Raw genomic sequence first — 10,537 nt, 5'->3', positions numbered from 1 at the left:
ACCGCGGCCGCTGGAGCCCGGCCTTGGCCCGGCCGGCCCCAACCGCCTCCTGGGCCTGCCGTCGTCCGGCCCCGGCCTGCAGCCCGACCCCCGCTTCCTTTGTGGACCTGAATGATTTTTTTTTTCTTTTGGCCTCCCCTTTCCCTAAGATCACGGTGCTGGAAGGCCGACCCCGCCACTTCGATCAGTGCCTCCCCGCCCGGAGAAACGGCCCTCCTCTTGTTTTTCCCCTCGGGCTCTTCCCGCGCCTCCCTCCTATCCGGGTTTAATTAATTGATGGAGTTTTTTTAGTCCCCCCCACCTTTTTTTTTTCTCGCCTCTTGACTAGAAGGCCCCGCGCGAGTCCCTGCGTCTCTGCCCCTGGTCATCTGTTCCTCACCCCCACACATACCACCCCCCACCCACCCCGGTCCACCTGCCTCCCGCCGGGGATGGCCTCGCGGTGACGGCAGCCAGGACCCCACGGCGAGCTGGTGCCCTCGCCCACGCACCCCCCGAGTCTACCCTCCTCCTCTCCGTATTCTGAGCTCTCTGAAAAGAGAGGAGACGCAGGGGAAGATGTGGCTGAAGCTTTTTTTCTTGCTCCTCTATTTTCTGGTCCTTTTCGTCCTGGCCAGGTTTTTTGAGGCCATTGTGTGGTATGAAACTGGCATCTTTGCCACCCAGCTGGTGGATCCGGTGGCGCTGAGCTTCAAGAAGCTGAAGACCATCCTGGAATGTCGGGGGCTGGGGTATTCGGGGTTGCCCGAGAAGAAGGATGTCCGGGAACTGGTGGAAAAGTCAGGCAAGTATCTGCTCCCCGAGGGTCTCCTCTACTCGTGGGCAAGCGGGGTGGTCTCCCAGGATGAGTCGATACCTCGAAAGGTTAAGTAGATTACTTCCAGAGCCGCCTAGATTTTCTTTGTCCAGTTTTTCTACCAAAAAAAAAAAAAAGGGAGTAAACCCCAGTTTTCAGAAGGGGCCTGGAATTATTTGTAGGGGTGTTGGCATGTCTTCCTAAGATTATTTTAAAATAACAGTTTCACGTGCAGCTTCTTAGCGTTGTTTACGGAGTGGTTTTCTCAAAATTTGGAAATGTCAACCAGTCACAAACTGGAAAGCATGATTTGTCAGTTGAAATTCATAAGGCTATAAGAAAAGAAGAACCCCCATAACGTTGACTATGGATCGAAGCATTTGTCACCGTAGTAATAGCAAGATACCGGAGGGAAAAACATTCCTGAAGTATTTAGTATCAAAGAAGCATTTAGGCCTAGGATTTCAATTTTATTTTATTTTTTCTTCTAATTTTATTGAGATATAATTGACGTGCAGCACTGTACAAGTTTAAGGTGTGTAGCATGATGATTTGTATGTCATGAAATGGTAATCACAGTAAGTTTAGTGAACATCGGATGCCAAATTAAATGGAAAAACATTTTTTTTAAGATATACATTTGAAATAATGAGTTTAAATTTAGAGAAAGTGTACATGGCGCAGTATTAGCTTTTCATACTTTAAATTTGGTGAAAATAAGGTGATTTTTTTTGCGGAATGTCTACCTTGTTTGTTTTGAAAGAGTTTATTTCTATTTCTGTAATGATTTTTTTTCTTATTGTATCTTGGATGAAAACTATTTTTTCCCTTCTGTACCACAAGCACTGCTGTATCAACTTAAATGGGTTGAGAAATAGAACTGAGCCAAGAGACATTTAACATGTTAACGTGTGCAGTTGCAATAACTTAGTTTTGGGGTAGAATTTGAGTGAGAAATACACATAATTTTTTTTTCACCCCTGACAAACTATATCTTTGTTTAGACACATTTCCTGGAAGGGAGAGGGTACTGTAATTTGAGAAAGGCATTTTGGGTTGCTGTAGGAAGCAGTTGAAAGTGATAGTTAACTTTTTTGTTGTTTCAGGTATATCTGTCAGCTGTGTGTTTTTTATTTATAAGAGTTTTTTTCCTATTTAGTATCTTACAGCCATGCAATATGATAGACAAGAATACTAACTTCAGAGGACTTTAGCACCCACATGTTTGTTGGTTACAGTTAGGATCATTACTGGGACAGAAGAGTAAACATTCTCTGTAAAAGTGACCATTTTTTCTTTAAATTTGCATAAAATTGTGCCTCTTGTTTATTGACTGGGTTTTGATTACTTTTATTTCTCCCATGGCTGAGGTGTAGTGTAGAGGGAATAGAGTAAGGTAAAAGATCGCTAATAAATAAACTCTCTAGGTTTAGAAATAAAAAGTGCCTTAACTGCCCAAGCCAAATCATTTTTCATGATAAAGTGATTTGATAACACATTTTTTTTCTTTTGATTTTGATTTTATTTAGCATTGCCTTCCTTTGAGCCTAAAAATGCTTGTAACTTTGAGCATACAAAAAGTGCACTTAATATTTAAAGAATACACACAGCCCACAAAAATATGGCTCAGATCCCATGTTTTATAGCACATCCCACAATTTATAAAGCAGTTTAACTTTATAGTTTAAGGATTTGCTGTGAATGGTTTTGCTGCTATTATCATGATACGGTGCTTGTTTTGCCTTGTGAACAGTTGACAAAAGTTAATTTGATGGCAGTGTTTTTCTTTACTTATTATTTCATGATACAAACTATAAATTTGCACTGTAAGTGTGTATGAATATGAAATTTGTTCTTATAGATAATCTTTTGTATCTGACCTTCAAGTCACATAAGCCTTGTTGCTATTTCATGCAGGTGATGACAGTCAGTTTCAGAAGTATATAAATCATGCTATTTTAAAATTTAAATAGTGTATTTACATAAAATACCTGGACACAAACTAAATAATACTGTGATGGCTTTGGGGACTGATATAAATTCAGTAATTTCCTAATGAATTATGTGATAACTCCAAGTCTGTTTTGTTCATTTTTGCCTGACACATAAAAGGTTCTTACATAATTAATGTGAATGTGTGAATATTAAACAGACATATTCATGTTCTACTCTTCTGTAGAATGCAACGCAAGTACAATGACATCATATAAAATAGAATTAATTATTCAAACATGAGATTTTTGAAATCTTATTAATGTTTTTTCTTTTCTTCAGGTGACCTGATGGAAGGTGAGCTTTATTCTGCACTCAAAGAAGAAGAAGCATCTGAATCTGTTTCTAGTACCAATTTCAGTGGTGAAATGCACTTCTATGAGCTTGTAGAAGACACAAAAGATGGCATCTGGCTGGTTCAGGTATTAGAAACAGTGATAGAAGTGAAATAATTGTTACCAAAATAGTAGTCACCAGGTGGTGACCCTTCTGTGTACTTGTGTCATCTTTCTTAGACATAATCAGTTCTCATGGGGAGGCTTCAGTGTCCGCTTAAAGAGGTTTTGCAGACCAAGGAAAGCAAACATTAATTAAAGAGTGGGGAAAGGGAAGTGGTGGGGAAAGAAAGTTGGACTGTTTAGAATCAGGAGAGGCAAATCCATTTTTGTTGTCAGAGCTTCATTAAGAAACACATGTATTCCTTTTATTTAGTGATTTGTGCTTTTTCTCCCAGTTTTTGTTCAGTGATCCAAATAATTTTTGTTTTTAAAGAAAAAACCCTAAAGTAAAAGTAAAGGAGTCCTTTTGTTAGGGAAGTAACCAGCTGTGTGCCTAATAGAAGAAGCAGTGTTGTGGGAAATGGTAGGGGGCTTACTACTTTGCTCATGAAATTGATGAGATTATAATTTTAGACCTTGGCTCTTATGCTGTCAGAATTGTGAGATTTAGTTAGCAATTAGAATTTTAGAGCTATGAAGGGCCTCAAAAAAAATCATCTTTAATGCTTCTGAAAGTGTGGTTTATGGTAAATGAGTGGACACGCATTATCATTTGGGTATTTTTATGTAAGGTAGAAAAATCAGTATTATATTGAACATGTAATTTCATAACATTGCTGAGAGAAAGTCTGCTGCTGCTGCTGTTGCTGCTGAGTCGCTTCAGTCATGTCCGAGTCTGTGTAACCCCATAGACGGCAGCCCACCAGGCTCCCCCATCCCTGGGATTCTCCAGGCAAGAACACTGGAGTGGGTTGCCATTTCCTTCTCCAATGCATCAAAGTGAAAGTGAAGTCGCTCAGTCGTGTCCGACTCTTCCCGACTCCGTGGACTGCAGCCTACCAGGCTCCCCCGTCCATGGGATTTTCCAGGCAAGAGTACTGGAGTGGTGTGCCATTGCCTTCTCCGAAAGAAAGTCTAAAGTTGTTAAAAGTAACTTCACTTAAAGTAACATCTTAAATAAATTAGCAACATTAATTCAGCTAAAATTATAATTATTGAACCAGGATCAAATCCCAGGTCCCCTAATTTCTTGTCCAGTGTTATTGCCATTTCACATTGGGGTTGGCAAAGTTTGGTTCAGGGCATAGGAAACAAAATAGCTGTTGCTTCATATTTCTTTCTTGAGAACAATGACTGCAAAATAAGGTAGAAAAAGCTGGGAGTTGAGGGACCTTAGCAGCGAATCTGATCCTGTCACTGATTTGCAATATGATTGTGAACAGATTTTCTGTTGCACGTGGCCTCAAATAAATACATTTACACCTGAAGAAGATAGAATAGTAGTTCCTTAGCCTAACTGTTGACGTTTGGAAATTCTTTAGCTGATTGCATTGGATATCACATGACCTTTCCTTTACTTGCAATCTTCCTATAGTATTTGACCATTTATCCTCCTGTTAATAATTTGACATTTTTAAAATTCAGCAAGCAGAAAAACTGGGAGGAGCATATGGGTACTATCTATACATTATCCATCAAATTCTAGTCTATTTCTGTGTTATTAGTATTGAAAAAATAAACTGTAGCGTCTTTAAAGCCTTAATTTATAAATAGTTATTCTGTTTCTTTCCCCAGATATTTAGTTCCGATAGTCTGATTGAGGAAGACTTGTGGGTTTGATTTTGGTATTTTCAATTCATTACTGAGATTGAACTGAACAGCCAGTCCGACTGCCCTATGTGTTACGTTTGTCCATGTTTGTCATTGAACAGTCCCATGGAGATGAGTGATAAAGAGGCTGAACACCTTCCAAAATTAGAAAACCCATGGCAAAAGTCTGGAAATCCTTTTGGTGTATAGAGTGTTGCCTATAGACAACAAGCACATTCTGCTTCACTAATTCACAATATAGTCTTAGCTTCTAAATGATCTATTATTTTTTGATATCATATTAAAGATAAGCATGGATTAAACTCCCTTGATACATTACAAAATTCATCCAGTTTATTCATCAGTTAATTGTGCACAAGGCCAGAGATACATGAGAACATACACCAGCCTAACTCCTTGCTCTCTGAAGCAACTCACATTCTATTTGGGAGAGGGAGGCACTAACTAAATAAATATTTAATATAACATCAGTTAATGGTAAGTGCTAAGACAAATAAGCAGAGTAAGGAGACAAGGGAGTGGCTAAGAATTCTCTAATAAGGTGACATTTGAATGAAGTGAAGAACAAGTAATGAATGGTAGTGAATGTTAATGTTATACATTCTTATCACTAAGTTATTTTTCCCTGAGAATGTTTTTTTAAACTTCATAAGTGTTAATAGTTAATGGTGCAGTAGGACACAGTTTTTCTAGTGACCTTCAAGATTTGCACTGATCACCACTGTCTGGCTTGTGTTCCCCGGGTCCAGTGGCTTGCATCTGTCAAATGGCTGCTTGGGTTGAAAGAACAGTCTCTGGCAGGACAACTGAGAAGACTGAGATAGAAACCTCGGTTACAGTGTCCTCAGCACTGAACTTACCAGCTAAGCTCATCGGCACAGACACTTTGGCTCTTAAAAGAAAGCTGTGTTGTTGTTTTTAATTGAAAATACCTTCTCAAAACAGAAGAGAAATATTCTCTCAATTGCTTGTCATTCTTTCAGTTCAGGTTATATTTCTTTGATCTTTTGTGAAGGACAGCATTCAGGGTTTCAGTTGTTAACTATTTGAATTATCAATCTTTTCTGTTTGTTTTGAAAGAAATCAACTCATTTCAGTTTGCTCTGTCATCGCTGCTGTTGCTGTTTTAATCTGTGAGGGTGTATAGAACCCAACCAATTCAGTGTTCTTCATATTGCATTTGTTTTAGGTAGCTTGTGTAAGAAATATTTAAGGATATCAAAATTCTTTTTATTTTTCCTCCCAGGTTTCTAATATCATTTTCTTAATCAGATGAATTATACTCTCCTTCTGTGTTTATTGAAGAAAAATGTAATTAGGTAGCATATAATTGATAATTAGCACTTTATATTTCATATATTATGTTATTGAAGGGATGTTTCAGTATACTGATTTAAGGGGGAAAGTCACTTTAATAAATGGATATTGTTGTTGTTTAGTTGCCACATTATGTCTAACTCTGCGAACCCATGGACTGTATGTAGTCCTCCAGGCTCTTTTGTCTGTGGGATTTCCCAGGCAAGAATACGGGTTGTTGTTGTTCAGACAACAGAATACTGTTGCTAAGTCATGTCCAGCTCTTTGTGATTCCATGAATCCCTGTCCTTCACTATCTCCACTGTGATATAATAGTGGATAGAATACTGGAGTGGGTTGCCATTTTCCTCTCCAGGGGATCTTCCTGACCTAGGCATCAAACCCGCATCTCCTGCATTACAGGCAGATTCTTTACTGCTGAGCCACTGGGGGAAGCCCTGTGTAAATGGGTGTATGACTTAGCTATTCCATTACTTAGTTCATTCTTTTTCTGGAATGAATTGGTAATCTAGATTGACTGATTACCTTTTTCGGTGACACTGCATGTGGATGACACTACAAAAGAAAAAGTTAGTTTCTGTAATTTAATTAACTCATTCTATATCCATTATGAGGAAGGAAATAGCAGCCCAATCCAGTATTCTTGCCTGGAAAATCCCATGGACAGAGGAGCCTGGTGGGCTGTAGTCCATGGAGTCGCAAAGAGTGGAATACAGTTGAGTGACTAAGTACACACTACAATTTCTGTCTTCTCAGTAACTCATGAGTTTATTTTCTGAATCATATATGTTGACGATCTTCATATCTTTCTGTTAATTGTTTTAAGATGTATTAGCACTCATGACGGAGAAGGCAATGGCACCCCACTCCAGTACTTTTGGCTGGAAAATCCCATGGACAGAGGAGCCTGGTGGGCTGCAGTCCGTGGGGTCGCTGAGGGTCGGACATGACTGAGTGACTTCACTTTCACTTCTCACTTTCATGCATTGGAGAAGGAAATGGCAACCCACTTCAGTATTCTTGCCTGGAGAATCCCTGGTGGGCTGCCGTCTATGGGGTCGCACAGAGTCGGACACAACTAAAGCGACTTAGCAGCAACAGCAGCGCTCATGAATTAGCCTTACATTAGAATATTAGCATGCTTCTTTTTTTTTTTTTAATATTTATTTATTTTACAGCATGCAGGATCTTTAGTTGTGGCATGCAAACTCTTAGTTGCTGCATGTGGGATCAAACCTTGGCGCCCTGCATTGGGAGCACAGAGTCTTAGCCACTGGACCATCAGAGAAGTCCCTATATTTCTTTTCATGTGAAACTTTTCCATAGTTCTATCTTCTCTGTAATAAGAGGTAGGAAGAACTAATTGTAGTTTCTAAGGCAGCAGTACATATGGGACATATTTACCAAAAATAGACTATGTAATCTATGAAAGAACCAAGTCATCTTTTTTCAGTCAGCTCTTTCTAAGTTTTCTTGCTCTGTTCCTAACCTAACCTTGTATCTTTCATTAGTTATTTATTTCCAGTTGTGTAGATTCTTTGATGCTACTGCCAACCAATCTTTTTAGCATCACAAATAGAAGTTTCTTTTCTTTCAAAAGATTCTTGCTCAGAGAGGCAGATGGAATAGTACATCTGAAATTAAGAAGTTAGCATACATTATAGGTTTTATGGATTTATCCTGTTCTTAACATTACTATTTCTGTATTTTGACTTTTGTTCAAAGAAGTTCAAAGACGGACTGTGCTATCTATTCTCTACTGGCTCTGTCACATCATAAGGAATTTAACATCACCGTAGTTGAGGTAGCAATGAAAAGCATATGCTTTAAAGTAAAGCTTTAGGTCAATATTTATTGAAGTTATTATGTTAATATAGTTCCTGATTGGTTGAAAAGAGTTACCAGCTGTTTTAAAATTTTATTTTTTTACTCCTAGATAGTAGTTTTGTTCAAGGAAATTCTAACTTATTTATTGCTCTCGTTACACAATGTAAAGGTGAAATACTTGGTAAGTCTTCCTTTATTTTGTATTAGTGAAAAGCTTTTATTTGTGTTTACTCATGATGAAAGCTAGTGAGGCTACCAAAGAATTAAATGCTATTGAGTTTTGGTTTTATCAGTTAATCATCTTCACTTAATGATCTTATGCAATTTGCATATATATATTTAGATTGTCTATGATTTTTTTAAAGTAGAAAACTACTTGTTATAATGCAATATTGAGAGATGCAGAAAATACCATAGTTCTACACTCCTTTTATATAGAGTTATTTAATTTAGCCTCCATGTTGTATAAGAATTGACAGTATTAAAAGGTATATAACAAATGTTCTGATTAGTAATAAAACCCACCTCTGAAAAATAGGCAAAAATGTGTAGGTTTTTTCTTATACAAATGTAATACATGTGGAAGGGACCCAGCAATAACCCGAGACCCGGTTTCTCTTGGGAAGCTTAACTGAACTGTAGAAGTTTGACATCAGAAAATATGGGAATTTAGTGTTTCACATTGTCCAACTGAGTTCCTTCCAGTGTGTGCTGAACCCAGTGTCATGAAAGGCAATTGTTAACATCTCTTCCCAACTCCACATTTAGAAATATCACTTTAGTAACTTGAAATCAGCTGTGTGGGAGGAAGTCTGTAAATGATAGAAATCAGGACTTCCATTTTCTTCTAGAGAGCTCATAGTTAAACATTTACCAGCCAACCACTGGTTTCATCCATTCATCCAACCATCGTACAAATATTTATTGAAATATAATGTGTGCCAGCTGAACCTTGTGAGGAGGGCAAAGAAGATGAGTAACCTACAGTCTATGCCATAAAACAGCTTACTGTTTGATTTACTAAAATGTGTGGGCCAATAAAAAAATGTTAGCATAGATCATCTTTACCAGCTAGTAAGTTAGGTGGTCTGTAATGGTGCTTCCATCTTGAGAGATCCTAAAAAACTATTAGACAATGAAGTGGAATCCAGGAAAATTAGTACTAGGAAAAATTTAGTAGTTTTTCTCCTGGAAAAAAGTGTATTTTTAAATACACTAAATTGGAAGTCTTCATGTGTAACTGGACTGAAGAACATTGATGTGCAATAGCATAACCAGGTACTAGTTATACTAATGTTTGTCAGAAAACATCCCAGGTGACATGTTGCTGGGGAAGGGATTTTCATTCTAACAGAAGTCAGCTTGGAGCCTTTAGATAACCTATATAATCTGAAGTAAAATAATGAGTTCAGTTGCTCAGTCATGTCTGACTCTTTGCAACCCCATGAACTGCAAAATGCCAGGCCACCCTGTACATCACCAACTCCCGGAGTCCACCCAAACTCATGTCCATTGAGTCGGTGAAGCCATCCAACTATCTCATCATCTGTTGCCCTCTTCTCTTCCTGCCCTCAGTCTTTTCCAGATCAGGGTCTTTTCTAATGAGTTGGCTCTTCGCATCAGGTGGCCAGAGTATTGGAGCTTCAGCTTCAGCATCAGTCCCTCCATTGAATATTTAGGACTGATTCCCTTTAGGATGGACTGGTTGGGTCTCCTTGCAGTCCAAGGGACTCTCAAGAGTCTTCTCTGGCACCACAGTTTGAAAGTATCAATTCTGTGGCGCTCAGTTTTCTTTATGGTCCAACTGTCACATCCATACATGACTACTGGAAAAACCATAACTATGACTATACCTATAGAGTCAAATAAAATGTTTTTTTTTTTTTCAAAGCCTAAGGGATTTTTCATTTTTACGTGGTTCTGTTAGGAATTATTAAACTCTTAAAAGCAGATATTAGAATCAGTTCAGTTCAGTTCAGTTCAGTCGCTCAGTCGTGTCCAACTCTTTGCGACACCATGAATCACAGCACGCCAGGCCTCCCTGTCCATCACCAACTCCCAGAGTTCACTCAGACTCACGTCCATCGAGTTAGTGATGCCATCCAGCCATCTCATCCTCTGTCGTCCCCTTCTCCTCCTGCCCCCAATCCCTCCCAGCATCAGGGTCTTTTCCAATGAGTCAACTCTTCACATGAGGTGGCCAAAGTACTGGAGTTTCAGCTTTAGCATCATTCCTTCCAAAGAAATCCCAGGGCTGATCTCCTTCAGAATGGACTGGTTGGATCTCCTTGCAGTCCAAGGGACTCTCAAGAGTCTTCTCCAACACCACAGTTCAAAAGCATCAATTCTTTGGTGCTCAGATTTCTTCACAGTCCAACTCTCACATCCATACATGACCACAAGAAAAACCATAGCCTTGACTAGACAGACCTTTGTTGGCAAAGTAATGTCTCTGCTTTTGAATATGCTATCTAGGTTGGACATAACTTTCCTTCCA

General features: G+C 38.9%; 1 protein-coding gene across 1 annotated transcript in view; it reads left to right on the top strand.

The window, feature by feature from the left end:
- The first annotated feature begins 17 nt into the window (after nucleotides 1–17).
- RNF103 (ring finger protein 103) overlaps nucleotides 18–10,537 on the top strand; it is a 23,547-nt gene continuing 13,027 nt past the window's right edge. Inside the window, exons 1-2 of the mRNA XM_010862229.1 lie at nucleotides 18–784; nucleotides 3,071–3,210. Of these exons, the coding sequence (XP_010860531.1) occupies nucleotides 559–784; nucleotides 3,071–3,210 (366 nt within the window). The 5' untranslated portion in view covers nucleotides 18–558. The remainder of the gene's footprint in view (nucleotides 785–3,070; nucleotides 3,211–10,537) is intronic.

Source organism: Bison bison, unplaced genomic scaffold (assembly GCF_000754665.1).
Source record: "Bison bison bison isolate TAMUID 2011002044 unplaced genomic scaffold, Bison_UMD1.0 scf7180017864480, whole genome shotgun sequence".
In the NCBI taxonomy this organism is placed as follows: Eukaryota; Metazoa; Chordata; class Mammalia; order Artiodactyla; family Bovidae; genus Bison; species Bison bison.
This window is presented reverse-complemented; position numbering and strand designations above follow the sequence as displayed.